The 19,349-nt window shown below is 36.6% G+C and overlaps 3 protein-coding genes across 5 annotated transcripts; 1 reads left to right on the top strand and 2 right to left on the bottom strand.

Annotated features, from left to right (window-relative positions):
- Positions 1–449: 449 nt before the first annotated feature.
- Positions 450–5,621, bottom strand: LOC108722095 (RNA-binding protein 45). 3 transcript variants are annotated; one of them, XM_018447018.1, is made up of 6 exons: positions 5,311–5,506; positions 4,992–5,106; positions 3,210–4,009; positions 2,890–3,119; positions 2,638–2,778; positions 450–578 (listed from the first exon to the last, which is right to left on the bottom strand). In XM_018447018.1, the coding sequence occupies exons 1-5, from the start codon at positions 5,504–5,506 to the stop codon at positions 2,665–2,667; spliced, it is 1,455 nt and encodes a 484-aa protein (XP_018302520.1). In that variant the 3' UTR covers positions 450–578; positions 2,638–2,664. The 3 variants fall into 3 exon arrangements, with proteins under 3 accessions (XP_018302520.1, XP_018302523.1, XP_018302521.1); XM_018447021.1 differs by lacking the exon at positions 450–578 and adding an exon at positions 1,546–2,419 and having other exon boundaries at positions 2,890–3,113; positions 5,311–5,621; XM_018447019.1 differs by lacking the exon at positions 450–578 and adding an exon at positions 1,546–2,419 and having other exon boundaries at positions 5,311–5,620.
- Positions 5,622–9,433: 3,812 nt separating this feature from the next.
- Positions 9,434–13,087, bottom strand: Pgd (phosphogluconate dehydrogenase). Its single transcript, XM_018447025.1, has 5 exons — positions 12,779–13,087; positions 11,653–11,876; positions 11,300–11,544; positions 10,488–11,113; positions 9,434–10,022 (listed from the first exon to the last, which is right to left on the bottom strand). The coding sequence occupies exons 1-5, from the start codon at positions 12,787–12,789 to the stop codon at positions 9,680–9,682; spliced, it is 1,449 nt and encodes a 482-aa protein (XP_018302527.1). The 5' UTR covers positions 12,790–13,087; the 3' UTR covers positions 9,434–9,679.
- Positions 13,088–14,140: 1,053 nt separating this feature from the next.
- On the top strand, positions 14,141–17,634 carry Arl5 (ADP-ribosylation factor-like 5). The gene is made up of 3 exons (XM_018446996.1): positions 14,141–14,515; positions 15,296–15,740; positions 15,827–17,634. The coding sequence occupies exons 1-3, from the start codon at positions 14,470–14,472 to the stop codon at positions 15,873–15,875; spliced, it is 540 nt and encodes a 179-aa protein (XP_018302498.1). The 5' UTR covers positions 14,141–14,469; the 3' UTR covers positions 15,876–17,634.
- The last annotated feature ends 1,715 nt before the right edge of the window (positions 17,635–19,349 follow it).

Genomic DNA, 19,349 nt, shown 5'->3' with positions numbered 1-19,349 from the left:
ATATTAGCATTAAGAGAAAAATATAAAAAAAATTTTTAATTTAAAATGTTAATAAATTAAAGAGAGTTTAAAAGTAACTAAATTAAGTTAAAAATTAATGTATTCAAAATTAACTAAATTAAGTTAAAAGTCATTAACTTTTTAACTTTCAACGTTTTAACTAGTTATTACTCAACTCTGAATTTTTGTAACATTTACGTCTGGAATTATACTATTTTTTCACCAGCAAAAGTAAATTCCTAAAAATAACGAGAATTTTAAAAATAGAAAAGCGATAAAAAGCCTGCCATTACTTATCTTTATCTAATGGAGGCTATATATATATATATATGTATGTATGTGTGTGTATATATGTATACATACATATACATATATTCAAGCAAGAGTTTGTCTTGAAAAATAAATAAATTCATATGCAAGTGAATATAATCAATAACTGTGCCCAAAATATAATAATTTAATATATTCTGTAAAATTTTTCTTCCCATATACACAATTTCATAGAAATATCATAATCTTACGCTGCTAAAAATATCACAGTCTTCAGGTACAGTGCTTCGTGGAATCCTTGCAGTATCCTGAAAATGAGAAAAACACATATCAGATTATCAGGGAACATCAATTCAATTAATACAATATTAGAGACAGTACACAATTAGATAAAATACAATACTTCATTCTCGAGGAAATGATAAAGAAAAAAAAAATCGAGTGAAAGAGTCGGTGTTTTTTGGGGTTTATTGCGTATTTCATGTGTATTTGATATCACCAAAGAAAACAAGTCAGTTACAGTCCTCTGGGACACCAGCCGGTCAATACAGTGAGAGTCTAACGCACGGTGGTACAAAAATGTGTGTCCAGCATAAAACGTTCAATGTTGTGCGTCGATCACGTGTAACGAGGTAATTTGATTTCGTAATGATGGATATCGGGTAATCGGTTTTGCCAGAAAATTGTCTCTTCTTTTTTTTCTTTTACCGTAAGCAACAAATTTACGCTTCTTTCTTCTATCATGCTTTGAAACGAAAAATAGTCTACATGCCAGTACATTTTACTCCTACATTTTGTTCCTACATCAATTGCTTCCAAAACAAGATTTTACCCAATACCAATTGGAAATTAACATTAATATGTATAATATTGAGTATTGCATATCTTACATTAATATACAGATCCTTTTTTTTTTATAAAAATTTTATTATTAAAACTCAAAAAATATCGAAATCTTCTCAATTTTTTTTTTTTTCATGAACTGTTCGTTTTTAATAAAAGGATTTCATGTACGAAACCTTTTTAAAACGCAAAAATTACAGATTAAATTTTTATTAATTAAAAATTTTAACTGGTAATGTGTGCGCGTAAAAGGCGCGATTTAATTAATGTCTTACAATTTTTTACGAAGCATCTCAATAAGTTAAAATATTTTATACAAACATAAGTCAAACGGTATGACAAAATTATATGATATATGAGATCCAATGATTTTATCAAATAACAATTTATCTTACTATCACAGCATAAAATAAAATTTGTATTGACGTCTAAATAATCTTGTTTTGGAATTACTTTTGTCCGCAATAATTTTAACTTATTGTAAAAGTTGTCAATAACGTATAAAGTACAAATTATTGCTTCTTTTCTGCACGCAATATAACTATAAAAGAAAAGTACAGAAATTTAATCATAAATTAAAGGTCTCTTTGTTAAACCTAAGGCATAAGTTACACCTAAAAGCCTATGCGAACGCGCAGATAATCAGAGCCATGATTGTCCTCGTGGATTTCTCACAATCATCAATGTTGGATTTAAAACGTTTAAGATGTTTCGTGTTAATACTTCGAACGCACCCTTTAAGTGTCGAAAATATATTAATATTAATCATTTCGAAGAAGTGCAAAGCTAAAGATTAAAAGATTAGGATAAAAAAAAATATATATATGCGAGAAACAATCTGGGAGACAAATCAGTCCTATGTACCTCGTCAATGTACGCGTGCTTTGCCTCCTCCAAGCCTCGCAATGTCTGAAGGAAGAAAGTACATTTCCACAATTTCAGATGTGGAAAGAGCGCTTTTCATACGGGTAATAGGCATACACAGAGAATAGGCACTCAACGACATCGGCCGTTCGCACAGGCCTCTTAAAGTAACAGAAAATCGGGTCGTCCGCGCGCGCAAACGTATCGTGTGTGAAACGGACATGTAAGAGGATAAAAAGTAATAGTAGTAGAGTAGCAGTTAAAGGTTTCAGTAACGTAGAGAGTTGCAGCTGCGCGAACGTAAGCGAATAGTTAAATATATATAGGTAGGTAGTTGGAGTAGTTTTCCCTGGATGCAGGCCCTTGATGTGGTCAAGTGAGTAGTAGTCTTTAAATTCGTCTCTTTTTGTTGCGTGCGTCCGGCTTGTGTATACCAGTCAGTCTGTGAAGACAAACAGCAAAAATTACATTTTCTCCTGCAGTTTTTCTCCCCCTGCCCGAGGAGGAAGAAGAGGAGGAGGAGGTAGATAAAGAGAAAGAGATAGAGAGAAAGAGTGATAGCGTCGGTAAAACAACGTCTCGGGGTGTACTACAGCTATTACATAGAAATGCCTCTCTTTTCCTTCGCGCCACACTACGCTACTCTCGTCTACTACTTACGAGATACGCATTTTTATTAGAACACGTTCAATTCTCGTCCTCATCCATTCGTAGTCGTTTCCGCCGATCCTCGCCGACGTTTCGTTCCTCTGCCTCGAGTACCTTCAGCCGGGAACCACAGATCTCTTGACCATGCAGGACCTAAAAGCATATTTGAATGTAGAAGCATCTACGTGTTTTGAATATGAATGGCTCGAAATATTTACGCAGTAAAGATTAAAAGAAGAGAGAGAAAAAGGAAAGGTGCCGTACCTCAATGGCCTCATTCGCGCTGCTAATGCTGGCGTATTTCGCGTATCCACAATTCTTGCCGGGTAACATATATACATCTATAAGATTCCCAAACCTACAAAATGCATCCTTCATAGCGTAAATAGGCGGCACCGGTGGGCCACATACGATGAAACATCTCTTGGCAACTTCAGCGTCTATACTCGCCATCGGTTGTACCGGAGGTAACTTTACGGATATGTGGTCTAAGCCTAAAATGAGAAACACAACGATACTTGATGTACAACGTATTATTTCCTCGGCGCACCGAGCGCGCTGACGAGATGGTCGGATTTACTTACTCGGTGCCGTCAGACCTGCAGCTTGAATGAGTGATGTAGCTTGAGCAATGGTTTCCGCCAAATGTACTAGATCCGTCCTTGCACTAGCGACGCTGCCGGCTGTTGAACCGCCAGGTTTCGACGCGCCCTTCGGCGGCACGCTAGTCAAGTCCGGCTTGACGATCATTCGATGACCAGGTGGATACTCGAAACCGTGGAATTTCTCACGCGCGTATGCTGCCGCGCTCGGATTATTGTATACCACCACCGCTTGACCGCGTGGCATCCTGTATCTCACGTCGGTCTTCAAGTGACAGTAATCCATCCCTGGCACGATGTCAAACAGCTTCCACAGTTGGTCCTGATTCAGGGCTGGATGTGCGATCACCTGCAGACGCGTGTAGCCTTCCGAATTGGCATAGTTAGTAGCAATCTCCAGGCTGATACTGCTCTTGCCAAAGTTTGAGGAGGCGTAACTACTACTGCTACTACCATCGTACGCGGAACTAGACAGTCCATTATTGTACTTGGCCTCGTTGTGATCGGGTTTCGGCTTCTTCGGCTCGGCGAACACCGCTTTGTACTTTCTGTCACACTCCTCGAACGCCCGCGCCGCGCTAGACACCTTCTTGAACTTGACATAGCCGAAGCCCTTGGATTCGTTCGTACTGCGATCCTTCACAACAGTCGCGTATTCGATCGCACCGAACTTGGAGAATTCCTGTTGCAGCTCACTGTCAGTCATTGTTTTCGGTAATACACAGAATAAGCGAACCCACCTCTCCTCTTCATTCGTCTCCCGCACAGAACCCTGATCCCGACTGAGAACAATCAGTTGAAAACGAAATGCTGATTAGAACTAGATGTACATAAAATGGATCGATTAAGCCGGTTTAAATCTACATATCTAGACTATAGAGCAGTCTAGATATTAACTTGACGTGTGTCGGCATTCACATCTGTTGCTTTCTTTTTTCTACTTTCAATAATTTTTAATACACATCATAATTTTCTGGTTCTTTACTGTCTAAGTTATTCACGTCTTGGATTAATTTTTACAAGCATACAAAAATTATTAACATCCGTTTCTACCAATATAGATTAGCTTTAATCTCGGTTCAACTTACTTCTAATTCTTCTAACTAAACAAAGGAGAAGAATTAGTTGGACTGAGATTAAAATCAAACTATAATGGTAGAAATAAATATAAGTGAATTTTATACTTTATATACATATACTGTAACATCTTTAGCAAGTATAAAGTTGTGTATTAAAAAAAAATGAAAGAATAGAGACCATTATTTAGTGCTCCAGTTTCAAAGAAAAGAAATATGCAAGACACGAATGACCCAATCATGTATACTAAGGGTTAAGAAAAAGAAAAGCCGTAAGCATGGATAGAGGATCCTATAATATGAGATGATAAACTTTTGATTGGCCCATTATTTTCAATTTCAATAATACCAGTTTCTACCAATGTCATTTAATTTTAATCTCTGTTCAACTAACTCTTCATCTAATTCTAAGAATTAAAAAAAATAAAAAGTACAAATAAAACCGAGATTAAAGTTAATCTACTTGAGAGAAATGGGAATAAGTTAGAACGAATAAGATAGATAGCATAAGTTAGAACGAGATAACATATATAAAGAGAAACAATACATTTGATAAAACTGTTTGTGGCCAGATTCTGTTATAGGATCTCTAGATATGGACATTGATATACGTCAAGTCAAACCCAACAATTATAAATCTTAGAATTATAAATATTAAATGAAGAGAATGATACAGAGGAGGACTTACTTTGAGGCGATCATCACTTTGATAGCTCTGCCCACAGAGCCCAGCATCTTGCCATTCATCTCCTCCAGAGCAAACGCCGCCTCTGATGTTTTAGAGAACTTGATGTATGTGACACCTGAGGGGCAAACAGCGACGATAGTAGATTATTAGGGACACACTGGCGTACACAAAAAGAGAAACGCGAAGATATCTTTCCCAGGACGGAAATAGAGAAGCCGCGCGTTAAAAGAGAGAGGAAAGCGCAATTACTTTTTTTTCAACGAGCAGATCGGAGTTTATTGATTTTAGCTTTTATCTAAAACACGCTGTGCGGGATTACCTTTATTGTCGCCCGTGATTCGATCCTTAACCACCCAGATATCCTCGATCTTGCCGAACTTCTCGAACGCTTTCCTGAGATCGTCCTCCTCGAGACTCTTGTGACAGATGACGAAGAGGCGCGAGTTCGGCGGATCGTCGTTCTTGGAACGCAGATCCGTCTGCGTGTAATAGTCTCGGTCTCTGTGGTCGGCCATTTTCCAAACGTGAACGCGAGCGCTACCGCGAGCGCGGACTATCTACCGCGGCAAACAGCGGCAAATGCGGTAATACCGCACCGCTGTCCCGGCACTCCCGGCTCTCCGTCCACGTTATGAGCCGACGCCGTGACGCGCGATGATGGTCCGCCGACGGTGGATGCCTCCCTCCCTCCGCCTCCTTGCCCCGCAGACCAATCCTCGCGACTGGTATATCCTTTGAACGAGATCGATCAAATATTTATAATGTCATTCTCGCTCATCTGTGAAAAATAAAATCTGATATTTTTATCTATCTCTGGAGCTGATATAAATTAAAGAATACTTATAAGGAATGTAAGAAGATTCCGAAGGCAATGATTGTAATGACTGTAATGATGAGTGCTTGAGAATAATGTAGAATATGATCGAGAGATCGCCATGGAGTTCGCCGTAAAACTGCAAATTTAATTTTAGTTCTTCATCCATACAGCATTGATTGCTGTGGAAAATTTTCAGAAATGTTTCAAACCTTTCACATCTCATGTGCAACAATTCTGAAAGGATTCTGCAATATATCATATGAAATGTTTTAATAGAAATGTTTCTAAAATCTATTATATACAATAGATTGAAAAACATATTTAAACAGAAGAAAAAATCATCATGATGTTAAAATGGTTCCAAAATGTTTACTAAAAGTCATTTTTTGATCAATCGCGATTCAGTTTAATGTCATTTTGATGTTATCGTGAGTTGTTCTACTTTAATTGCGAAAAACTTTTGTAACGAATGACTTGTTCTGCTTTAATTACGAAAAACTTTTGTATATGAATAATGATATTGTGTGGAAACTGCAGGTGTAAGTGACTTTCTATTTTTCTAATAGTGATTATGTATATATGTACTTATACATATAAAGTGATTAATTAATCAAAATAGTTGGCGATATAATTACTATTTTTTGAGAAATACTTTAAGTTTATTTCAACAAGTTTGTATAATCTGTAAATAGATTACAAAACTTTTAATAAATTTTAAGAACTTCAGAAATAATATTAAATATTATATGTTTAATTGATGTCGACGTAATAAATTTAAATATTATTTAAGTATCAATCAAGTATATATTTAAATATGATTTTTGAAGTACTAAAAGTAGCTGAAAACTTTTTGGTAATATTTTAAAAAGATTGCAGATTCTTTCTGTAACATTTCATTGATCTTTCAACAAGGTTTCATATGCAAGAATCGCGGACATTGCTATTGAAAAAAGAGAAAAGATGAACCATGCAAGAATTTATGCGACTCATGCCCGTTTCTACCAATGCAGTTTAATTTTAATCTCGATTCAAGTGACTCTTCATCTTTTTCTATACTTTTAAGAATTAAAAAGGATAAAAAATAAATTAAACCGATAAATTAAAATTAATTTACATTTAAAAAGAGACATTAGACTTCGTTTTATTATAGTATATTGAAGCGGGACGGACGTCTCGTTTCAATATACTATAATAAAACGAGGTCTAACGTTCACTTCAGCATGTATAGAGTTCACCGGACTCTATAATAAAAGGCCTGTTCTTTTCCCATACCCCAGGATTGAATTTCTTGCACGATTCATCTCCCTTCTTTTTCTATTCACAATGGAGAAAAAAAGACAAAAGATGAATTGTGCAAGGAGTTCGATCCTGGGGTATAGGAAAAGAATAGGCCTAAAAAGAAAGAGAAACAAAAGAAAAATATTCTTTTTGAGCTGCATGTCAGAAGACTCCCAGTGAGTCCCAGTAACAAATATGTACTCGAGGAGTAGAAGAAAAAGAGAAAGAGAAAAAGAGGGGAGAACCATAGGAAAGTTCAGCCGGCTTAGACTTGCGCGTTCACATCTGACATTTAAACATAGTCTGGCAATTCGGAATATTGTTTGTCTCGTGTGATATTATCGCAGAAAAAAAACCACGCTCTCTAAAGATCAGGACACACGAGAGAGCATTGATTCGCATTTGATCGCTAATTTTAATTGCCGACTAGTCGCAAAACGGGATACGCAACGGTTGAATTATAATTGCATGGAGGAGACCTCTTCCCCTGCGGAATTATGCAGCGAATAGCGAATGAACTATTTCCACCGTCGTTCCTTGTATTTTTGGAATTTAACAAGTTCTAATTTTTGACACTGTCGTGCTACATGCTTGCGTAATTGAAATATAAATAAAAGCAATAAAAGTTTTAGTATAGAGAATGAGGTATAGGATGTGGTCAAGTCTCATTATAAATAATGCTTTGAAATTTTGATTGATCAATCCGAAAAAATTAATTTTATAAATTGACCCAATCAAAGAATGCAAAGCATTTATAGCATTACATTGATATTTTTCCTATAATCGTGTATAAGTTACTTTATTTGGATTTCAATATGAATAAATGTAATTAACGTGTATATACAGGGTGTCTCACAACTACTGCATTTCCTCTTAAGGACATATTTTTGAGGTAATTTTGAAACGAAAATCTTAATACGAAAATGTCGGGACTACAACATTTTTTTTAATTATAAGCTAACTTTAAATACTTAAAAGTCAAAAACCATTTTACTTTTATAATCTCTATTATTATTTCTGGATTCTTTTGAATATTCTAAGACGAAAATATTAAGACTAATAGTTTTCGAATTACATACTATCTTTAACCAATTATAATTTAAAAATTATTGTAGCCTCGATATTTTTGTATTAAGATTTTCGTCTCAAAATTACCTCAAGAATACGTTCTTAAGAGGAAATGCGGTTTTTAGACATCCTGTATATATATATATATACATATATAATTATATCGAAGCACATCACGCATACGGAAATATAACACGTATGCAGCCTCGACAGTAAATAAAAACATGGTTAATAATATTCTCTGAAAAAAAAAGCATGGCATCAAAGGAAGGAAACGTCGAGGTCAACTGACTTTATTAAAAAACAAAATCGAATTAAAAAAAAAGGTTTAGCATATACTTAGAATATAAATCAATAATTCATTAAATTGTGGTCAATTCGAGCAGCGTGTATCGCACGATTAAATATTTTCGCAGTAAAAAATAGCACTAACGGACGATGCGTTTCGAAGCCGAGTTACCAATTTCCTCGTCATTCGAAATCGTGTTACGGGTTACGGCAGAGAGCGCGCGAAAAATCGGGTTGCGCAAAGCTGCATCTCGCTGCTCGCGCTTCGCGTTTCGCAAGCCACGGGGAAAACGTCGGCGTGCGATTGAAAGTGTCATGCTCCAATATTTTCGCGTGCGCGCGTTAAAGAGGAAGAGAAATGCGCGGTAATGACGAGTTCGTTGCTGCATAATCGGCGTTTCACTAGCTCGATCCCGCGCGTCTCCGCTCTCTTGCGATTTTCCATCTCCGTTATTCCCACGTCGGTCGAACGATTGAGAACCGCATTTGCAACAGTATCACCTCGTATCGCCTGAAGAGGGAACAGAGTCCACAATTATCGCTATTTACTACTTGATTATACGATGCATAATCTTACCGAGCGATACGAGTCGCCTACTCGTCGACATTCGACATTTACAATCAAGCAACGTCTCTTGCGAATTACGTAATTTCTCCCTACTTCTCTGAGTCGTTGTTTCCTAAAATATACATGTAACCTACGTGGAACGTAGTGCGACGCGCGAACGAAAGTCGTAATCTAAACGAAATAAACATCAATTGACGACGTAAAAGCATTCTAGGAAATTTCTAAAAAAAAAAGATGTCTTATTATTTATTTTTATTCATAAATGTTTATATTCCTTTTAAATAACCTTTCAAATACATTACCATTACAATATTTATAAAAATATATGTACCTTTTTAAGCCTCTGTAATTTTTTTATATTTTAATAATATATTAATGAAAATATGTTTATCAAAAAGAAGAGAGAAAACATCTGAAAACAGAAAATATAACGTATTATTTAACAATATTTTGTTATTTATAAATGACTTCTTTCCGTTATAGAACCATTCGTGTCGTTGTTTTTTGTCATGTTGTCGAGTTGTTTTTTTATCATAGCTAAGGTAACGGTTATCACTCATATAATTATTGTAACCATTCATAATTATGCGTAATTTAGCGCACTGTATTGTCGCATTTTTATGTATTTGTTTATACATTATCAGTCACGGTTGTTAACTACGCGAGAATTTATGCATCGTACGTAGAAGCAGATACATTCCCGCCATGTCCGGTCCAGTTCGTATGAACGAATTTCCCTTTCTGACCGAGCAGTTCGTACGTGTGAGCGCCGAAGTAATCTCGTTGCGCCTGCAGCAGATTCGCCGGTAATCGACCGGTTCTAAATCCATCGTAGAAGGCCAAAGCCGTCGATAGAGCAGGAGTCGGTATACCTATCGTCACGGCAGTGCTTACCACTGTTCTGGCACTCTGATGGCACTTATCCATAGCGTTGGCGAAGAAGTCGTCCAGTAATAAGTTGGATAATTTCGGATTTTTGTCGTACGCCGATTTTATGTTTCCTAGGAATACACTGTAAGAAAAAATTACACACAATTTTACGAATATCCTGAATAATATGCATCTCTAAAGAACGTTTTTGAGATATTTTTGAGACGCATGTTGTCTATGTCGTTTCTTACATCCGAATTTATATATTTATTATAAAGTTAATACATATATTTATATCCTTTTATTTGAAGCTTCAAATGTAAGAGCAATAATCCTGATCCTCATCCTCTCTCTCTACATCTCGCGGTTTTACATAAGATAAGACTTATTTAAAACCAGGATTTGAAAAAAACGAGAGACTATCTTGTGTATAAGTTTATGTGACGCTAGATACAATGCCCCTGAGAAACATTCTACAGCCTTGACACTGATATTTCTTTGCTACTCGCTTTAAAAGAAAATGTAGGTCGTATGAAAGGGATTACTGTTGTAACGTTGATGTAATTAGATAAATTCGAAAGTGACATAAATTTCTCGACCACCCTACCTTCTTATGATACATCCACCGCGCCACATCAATGCTATTCCACCGTAATTCAAGTTCCAATTGTGAACTTTGGCGGCTTCTCTTAACAGCATGAAGCCTTGCGCGTACGAGATAATTTTCGCGGCGTATAGAGCCTTTCTTAAGTGCTCGAGGAATTGTTTTTTGTCGCCTTTGTATACTGGATCCGGCCCAGACAACATTGCGCTCGCTTCTACGCGTTCATCCTTCAGCGCGGACAGGCACCTGGAGAAGACAGACTCGCCGATCAGCGTGACCGGCACACCGTAGTCTAATGCAGCGATTGCCGTCCATTTGCCAGTGCCTTTCTGGCCGGCAGTGTCTCTGATTCGCTCGAGCAAATAGCCCTTTTCGTCCTTGTATTTGAGGATGTCCCGCGTGATCTCGATTAGGAACGAATCCAGCTCGCTCTTGTTCCATTCGTTGAATACTGTGCTCATCTCTTCCTGCGTGAGCTGCAGACCGCTTTGCATCAGGTGGTATGCCTCGCAGATGATCTGCATGTCGCCGTACTCGATGCCGTTGTGCACCATTTTGACGAAATGTCCCGCACCAGTCTCGCCTACCCAATCGCAGCACGGCTCTTCATTAACCTTCGCGCATATTGACTAAAAGATTTCGAACATTCTTATTAATTAATGTAAGAAGGAATAAGTATAATCTAATTTTTAGAGCACGAATTACTGCGCAGAATTTTGTACTTTCACTCGATCTTATTGGTAACTTGTTAACTAAAAGATATCAACAATTTTGCAGTTTTATAAATTTTTATATTAAATAATGATAGGCCATACTTGGAAGATAGATTTGATATGCGGCCAAGCTTTGGGATTGCCTCCGGGCATCAAGGATGGTCCATATCTGGCGCCATCCTCTCCTCCACTGACTCCGCTGCCAACGAACAGAATTCCCTTCTGCTCTAGATCTTTGGTACGTCTATCGGTATCTTGATATTCAGAATTGCCACCATCAATGATAATATCGCCAGGAGAAAGAAGAGGCACTAATTGTTCAATAAAGGCATCCACGGCTGAACCAGCTATTATCAGAGCAAATTGTAATTTTTGTATTATATTATAATTGCAGTTACAATTACTATTATAATTATAGTTATAGATCTTTAATTGGGATAACAAAAGAAACTTACCTTTAACCAACAACATCACTCTCCTTGGGCTCTTCAATGTATTGACCATCTCCTTCAAGCTGTAAGCACCGATAACCTTTGTGCCCTTGGCTTCATTCTCAAGGAAAGACTTGACTTTGTCTACTGTACGGTTGTACGCACACACAACAAAGCCATGATCATTCATGTTCAGAATTAGATTCTGTCCCATGACTGCTAAGCCAATGAGGGCGATATCTGCCACCCTGGAAAATAGAAAATTCATGTAAAATCCATTAAAAAAAAATGAAATTCGATTTTATTCTTCTTACATCTGTACTATCACATCTATGTTATTTGATACAGCTCTTTTATAAAATGACAAATTTTGATCAATTTTTGCTGGCGTTCCGCTATTCTAAATAAATAACCAACAATCAGCACACAGTTTATTTAACTGTAGTTAAAATTTACATTAAAATATTAGACCTGTTTTTTTTATATTAACTAAACTTGCATTTTTCCATTGGAAAAAGGAAAACATGAACCTGTAAGAAGTTCAGATAAAAAAAACCCATTATTTGGTTCCAAGCCTTCTATCGTCTTGTATTTTCCATTTTAAGCCGATATTCATGGTTGGTTTTTATGTTTAAAACCGTCTTAAATGTCTTATATAATAGGGGCCTAATCTGTAACTCTTAACGACTGTAACGATACCATTATATTGTCGTTGCGATACCATTATATTGTCGTTGCGCAGCTTTTTTACTATATACAAAAAAACCTGCTCAATGACAATGTAATATCCTTACAATCGTTAAGAATTACAGAATGGGCCCCTTAAGACGTGGCATGAGATCGTAAGAATAAATTTAAGACAGTCTTACATATAAGAATCTCTCCCTTAATGACACAATCAACACAAACATCATTCCAGATTTAATGAGTAACAAAGACAGAACGATATTTGTGTTGATTTATATTGGGTGCTTTCCAACAAGGACATAGTCAGACACTGTGTAACACAGTGAGTCGTTTCATCCTTGTTATTTGCCAACGTTAAACAACAAGTGTCTGACTATGTCCTTGCTGGAAAGCACCTATTATTGAATAGAAAGCATCCTGCGTTATTTCGAATGAAATGCAGACGTAACGGAAGAATACTCACTGAGTACTCATATTTGTAGACGGCTCGTAGACGTGATCAGTGATGAATGTAATAGAATCTAGCTGAATGTACGGCGTGAGATTGCTGTAGCAAACACCGCAGGAGCAACAAGTGGTCGCTTTTCAGCTCGTCGAAGGACGTATGATCAAACAGCATGCTCCGCAGCGTCAGCCGACGAACTGTGAGCCAATCACGGTGCTCGAGACCACGTCGCCCGTGCGAGAAGAATTTGTGATAATGATGATGCAGCGTTTAACACGCATGCCGCCACGACACAACTTATCTAATCTGCGGCTTCGTGGCCACAATACCGAATATTACTTACAATATTAATTTGTCCGAATCAGAAAGATGACATAAATACCTTTAATTAAACGACGTTAAAGCACAATTATAGAAAATAATTTTCCACAATAATATTGCCGGCTTCTTCGAATTTACTTGTATTTCTGGGGGAAATAATTTTCGAATAGCTGACGAGGCAATATTTCTTTACAGCAACGTTCGAAAAAAGCTGCAATAACAAGTTATATTCTCATCGAAAATACCAGTCTCATTTAAAATATTTTAGAAGCGATGAAAATCGGTTTAAGTGTTCCTTGAAAAATTGTCAAAGTTATGAGAGAAATATAATAGAATGAATAAATTGTGTCATGTTGGAAGAGAAATACAACTACTCTACTCTTTGCAGCTATACTTTCTGTACTTAAAATATAATAAATATACATATGTATATATACATAATTAGCCATTCAAAAAAAGTCGCGACACAAATCAACATAAACAGCAGAACTTTAGAACAGAGACGATCCTTGAAATGGTTTAAATTCCAACTTATAATTAGTTAATCGAAATTTAGTCGAGGTTCTCGTCACTCTGAAGTTTGCTGCTTTCGTCGATCTATTAAAAGGACACCCCGCCTAAGTTTTGAATAATTAAATCGGAATTTAATCGGAGTCGTCTATTTAATTAAAGAAAGCAGCAAACTTCAGAGTGGGGACGATCTTAATTAAACTCCAATTAATTCAATAAGTTCTATATATTATCTATGCTAATAAAATATCACAGATAAAGTTTGTCAATTACAGTCGAAAATCGAAATTTAATTGAAGAAATCCTAAATCGATCGCAGCGCCACCAGTGGCACCAACATCATTTTCATGAATATGTATCGATATACTGAAGAATTTTACAACAGTTGCAAAGCTGCTTTCTCTGCTGAACGCAGCCATTCCTGACACCAATGAGATACCGGCTGAACTAAGCGCTTCGATCCGAACATTGCCGAATGTTGCCGAGATTTGCCGAGCGCAGCAGCGCCCCGCTCGGGGCGTGCGGACACTTGTCGTACAGAGAAGCAACATGTCGCGCTTTGCCGAACTGAACTAGACAGCTAGACAGGCTGTTCGCGTACTCCGTCGATTTCTCGCCTGTTCCTCGCGCGTCGCAGCTCCAATCGTTATTTCGATCGCATTTGCACATTGCCAGCGTCCGCGTCGACGTCCCGGCGCGATTATGACGTCGGTCCATGAGCCGACGTCGCACGTAAACGACATTTCGTCATCGCGGAAGCGAACATAACCCCTCCGAGAGACAATGAACCGCCCTGTTCCCAAATCAATCTCCTAAGGAGACTGAGTTTGTGACGTCGAGCAGATTATATTCGATTAATCCCTGGCTGAATAGTCAACATGGGACTGCTGTTCGCGAAGTTGTGGAGCTTCTTCGGCAACGAAGGTAAATACTATGATAAGCCCATGAGTCACAGCTCTTCCCGTCCCTCCGCTCCCTTTGTACATTATCATTGTATATGTTTGTAGTAACACGTGCTAGGTGATCGACCGATTGCCGATCACAGCGATCTGTCAATTTAATTGAAAGGTTCATTCGTATCAGGAAGTACTTTGGATCTACAATAAGACGCTCGCGAAATTTACGCGAGTATTGTTTTAAGCGGTTTTTCTTGGAGTCGCCAATTTTATCAAGAATCTGATACAGAGCTGTGTGACTTGATGAATCAGATGATATTCTTGCTGGAAATTCTATGCTTGTAACATTGGCCTACTTTCTCTAATCTGTTAACATATGCTACTAATACCTATTACTATCACTACGGATTAAGATTAGAAGTACGTGGCTTTAATTGGTTTAGCTTACTTTTTCTTATTTTTTTTTCTAGTTCTAAAAATCAGAGAAGGATAAAGAATAAATTATACTGAGATTAAAATTAATCTACATTGTTAAAAATGAACAAAAACCACATTCTGTATCTGAAGACTTGACCCCTGAATTTAAATCCTCGACTTGCAACTTAATTTTAATTTGATCCACTTTCATCACATTATCCTTTACATCTAGAAGGATATAAATTAAAATTAGACATTCATTCTTTGTCATTGCATTGAATAGTGCTAAAACTTTCTATCTTGCTTTCACTAACTTCAAATGTTTATCTATTTCATATGGTTTAGTTTAGCTATAAAAAAAATAGACCTTATAATAAAAATTTGTTTTCAGAGCATAAAATAGTTATGGTTGGTTTGGACAATGCTGGAAAGACAACAATATTATATCAATTCCTGATGAACGAGGTTGTCCATACGTCTCCGACCATCGGATCCAACGTAGAGGAAGTTGTGTGGAAGAATATTCATTTTATCATGTGGGATTTGGGTGGTCAGCAGAGTCTGAGAGCTGCCTGGTCTACTTACTACACGAATACTGAATTTATCATTATGGTCATAGACAGCACTGACCGAGAGAGGCTCGGTATGATTAGGGAAGAGCTCTATTCGATGCTGAACCACGAGGAGTTGAGTAAAGCCAACGTTCTGGTCTACGCCAACAAACAAGACTTGAAGGGCAGCATGACCGCAGCTGAGATTTCAAGACAATTGGATCTGACATCTATCAAAAAACACCAATGGCATATACAGAGCTGTTGCGCTCTCACTGGAGAAGGGTAAGAACATAACGTAATCATGAACTTATTTCTAGGAGGATAGAGGTATAAGATCTAAAAGTAAACGATAATAAAAAATGTTTCAGATTATATCAGGGACTGGAATGGATCGTCGGACGTTTAAAAAAGACATGACGTACATTATGAGTCATTTATAAGTCTAATGAAATATCCAAAATGTAAAATATGTTATTGAGCTAAGTTAGTTCTGGTTACATACTTTGACAGTTATACGAAAGAAGAAAGCAGCATGGGCTGTCGCGTTTCGTTCATTAATTTAAATCTCTTGGTATGATCCTCAAAGTGCATCTGATTACTTTATTGCCGCAGCCACACTTAAAGAACGGTGGACGGGTTTGTTCTTCAGCTACTAATTGCACTGGCTGCTTATGCAATAAAAGGAAAGTTTGGTATTGTTCTTGTGACATAAGAAGTCTCAACTCGTTCAATACAGAGATAAGAAAAGAATCAAGACAAGTAGAAATGTACAAAGTAAATGTACAAAGCGAGATGTTAGTGCTAGTTAAGTGAATGCTACAAAGAAAGATAATTATTTTTTGCGTCCATATACAAGATGTATACTTGATTGATTATCATAGTTAAATAATCATTGAACATAACGACAATATAATTTAATTTGTTAAAAGGGAAATTATCGATTGCTTATGCGAATTATGTTATCATTTGCATGGTGAAAGTACGAGATTTCTTATCCCGTCCACCTACAGTAAAATTCTGCAGTAAAAAAGGCAGTTAAAATAAATGGAAGGAGGCAACTCGTTATTTGTACTCAGTTGATATGTAAGAACGCAAGAAAATGTACATAGTTTTTTATACTTCTCGTTAAGAGAGCGAGCTCTGTAAAAAATGAGAAAAAAATATAATGCCGGACAAAAGAAAAAGTGCAAAATCTTGCGACATTTCCGTACGTAAAGACCGAGCAGATTCATGGCCAGGTAACCCGATTGAGGAAAACTTCTCAAGGCAGAATATGCTCTGTGTGATACGTGGATTCAATTCTGAGACAGTTGTTTGCCGATTATATCATGTAACAGATGTGGCTTACATGATACGCGGAAAAAAAACCCAACGAAGAGTGGGCTGATAAAGCTCGATGGAAGGCTGATAATATTCTTAGGATGCGACATACGTAATATCGCGACAGGTGAATGGGAGCTTTAAATCAAAAACTCGCCTATTGACTCACTGATTTACTGAACGATTTCAACCTGTTCCGTTTTATTTTTCTTGGCAGTGAGGAATATTATAAGTTTAATATGTATATCTAATTGATATAGTTCACTACTATAACTGCTCCAAGTGATGTTATTATCTAAAGCGCAAATTTTTAGTTATTTAAGGAAACGTATCTTCCGGTTCCATTCACCTGCGGTTACTGTGTGCCGCCAGGATGATGGATGTACTAATGAAAGTCCGTGACACAAAGGAATCATCTTGTCTCCAACTTTGACAGCTGTCTCGTCTTTGCTTTATTTAAATTGTAAATGTAATCTATTTTTTTTTATGTAGCATTAAATACTCCAGTAGATATAATATTAATTATCTTTAGCTTTAAAAAAAAGGGGAAATTGTCAGTGTGTGCTCTAAAAGATTAATGGGTACACGCAAAGATGACTACAGGCGTTAACATCATCACGCGGTGGGATATAAATGCCGTCTAATGCTAGAGTGAGATCATAACACTTAAAGTTAACGCCAGCTTTCTCATATTGAGAAACGGGTTCTTAAATGTTAATGACACATAAGAGTCGTATCTCCCGTGTACATTGTTCGCTCCTCAAAATTCTATGCGGAGTATATTATGCCGAATCTACACTCGTCGAATTTATCCACGGCGTCCGTCTTCTCTATTTAACGGTAATTGTGTAAAAAATAAAATTTTCGGAATGTGTGAAGTACAAGACATAGGTTGTTTTAACGCAATGTTGACGGAACGAGCACACGCGTAAAAAACATGATTCGTGCTTTTGCAAACTCAGCCCGACCTGTCGAGTCTATCGAAATAACAATTTTAAAAATCAATCATTTCCAATTATTAGTCTTTATCTAATATAATTATATAAGTCAGGGAATCCTGTTCGACTTTAATAAATAATAAAAAGGCTAAAAATATGGGATGTTAAATAAATTAAAGATCAGTTTCTATCAATAAGAAATATACGGATCTGCTGTACTTTTATTTATCACGATAATTCCATCCTACTTCCTAATTATAATTTGCATTTCAATAAGAAATGTATATAAGTTTTTTATTGTCTTTAGATTAAGCATATTTCATTCGGTATTAAAATTGATGATACCTTATTGGATATCTTTAAAAACTCTTTAAATTTTATTCCTTATCCAAAGCTTTTCTCGATATTTCGATAGAATATTCAGCGATAAATATCGTAAACTTGGAGTTACGTATACTAAGGCGAACGATTAGAAGCGAACGGTGCTTCGTGAATCCTAAGTCCCGAAGGAGAAAAGATTTATCAGTTACGATTACCTTTTGATTCATTTATTTTCACATTCGTTATAAATAAGAGATATGCACACACTCATTCATTCTTATAACAGTGGATCCACCACTGGTCATGCTTTTTAATTTTACACTGTATTCACAGCGGTTTCTCGTCACGATACGACCGAGTATGCCGTTCGACGAAACCATAAACGCTATTTTTAAGTATGCTTAATTACTCTGCGTCATTGTATGCTGTTAAGTATTCAACTACCGCAACTCGCGTATAGCAACAGCATTTCTTTTGCCATTTCAAAAACAATCAGAATTATAGATACAGTATTTATTCTGTCTACAATTAGAATGAATTTCCTGAGGGAAGTGGGACAGTAAACTAACGGGAGATCTACATCTGAGCTAATTGGCACGTTCGCCTTTTGACGTTCCATTGCCGACTATTGCTTTCAAGACCTACTTTTTATGATACTGTTCTGTTGCTGGAAAATCCAATAAATTTCTGAAGTAATTCACCCGTTCGAAAAAGAAATATGATATACATTCGGGTGCATTTTTTGTGTGACGAGGCAAGACAACAATGTTACGGTTTCTAATTCATGTCTAATCACATTCCGAATAACGCAAAAGTGCCAGATATAAAAAAATTCTCTGAATGAGAGAGAGAAAGAGATGTCTGATCTAAATTAAATTATCTTTTAGATGGTAATGTTTCTTGAACATTTATGTTGCCTTACGCAATGAATCTAGATTTCGAGTCGCTATTTTCTATTATATTTACGATTTTACGTCGTTAGGCTAACACGTTAACTATCGCCGCAGATTTTGCGTAGTTTAAATTCACTAAATTTCTAGCGGTAATCGGCATGTTGCTTTGTATTGAGCGATGATTTTATTTACAATAATTACCTATTTCTGATGCGTTCCTCTATCTTGTGTGTGTTTCTATAAATAAATTCCAGGAGACATCTTTTAGACATCTGAGAAACATTTAGAGAACGTCTAAAAATTTTAATACAGACATCTAACAGTTATCCTCTGGATTTTTTTAGATTCTAATGCCTTAAATATGCTTTAAACAGTACTATAAAAAAAACATTAAAAACATCAACTAAGCATGTTTTAAA

Source organism: Mycetomoellerius zeteki, unplaced genomic scaffold (assembly GCF_001594055.1).
Source record: "Mycetomoellerius zeteki isolate Tzet28-1 unplaced genomic scaffold, Tzet1.0 scaffold197, whole genome shotgun sequence".
Taxonomy (NCBI): domain Eukaryota; kingdom Metazoa; phylum Arthropoda; class Insecta; order Hymenoptera; family Formicidae; genus Mycetomoellerius; species Mycetomoellerius zeteki.
This window is presented reverse-complemented; position numbering and strand designations above follow the sequence as displayed.

Excerpts from the sequence above, each read along its gene's own strand:
- LOC108722095 (XM_018447019.1), bottom strand. The coding sequence starts at position 5,506 with ATGGCCGACCACAGAGACCGAGACTATTACACGCAGACGGATCTGCGT. Across the intron at positions 5,107-5,310 it reads AATCACGGGCGACAATAAAG|GTGTCACATACATCAAGTTC; the intron begins GTAATCCCGCAC and ends TTTGCCCCTCAG. Across the intron at positions 2,779-2,889 it reads GCGCGAATGAGGCCATTGAG|GTCCTGCATGGTCAAGAGAT; the intron begins GTACGGCACCTT and ends ATATGCTTTTAG.
- Pgd (XM_018447025.1), bottom strand. Across the intron at positions 11,545-11,652 it reads AGTGATGTTGTTGGTTAAAG|CTGGTTCAGCCGTGGATGCC; the intron begins GTAAGTTTCTTT and ends CTCTGATAATAG. Across the intron at positions 10,023-10,487 it reads GGTGGATGTATCATAAGAAG|TGTATTCCTAGGAAACATAA; the intron begins GTAGGGTGGTCG and ends TTTTTCTTACAG.
- Arl5 (XM_018446996.1), top strand. The coding sequence starts at position 14,470 with ATGGGACTGCTGTTCGCGAAGTTGTGGAGCTTCTTCGGCAACGAAG. Across the intron at positions 14,516-15,295 it reads GAGCTTCTTCGGCAACGAAG|AGCATAAAATAGTTATGGTT; the intron begins GTAAATACTATG and ends ATTTGTTTTCAG. Across the intron at positions 15,741-15,826 it reads TGCGCTCTCACTGGAGAAGG|ATTATATCAGGGACTGGAAT; the intron begins GTAAGAACATAA and ends AAAATGTTTCAG.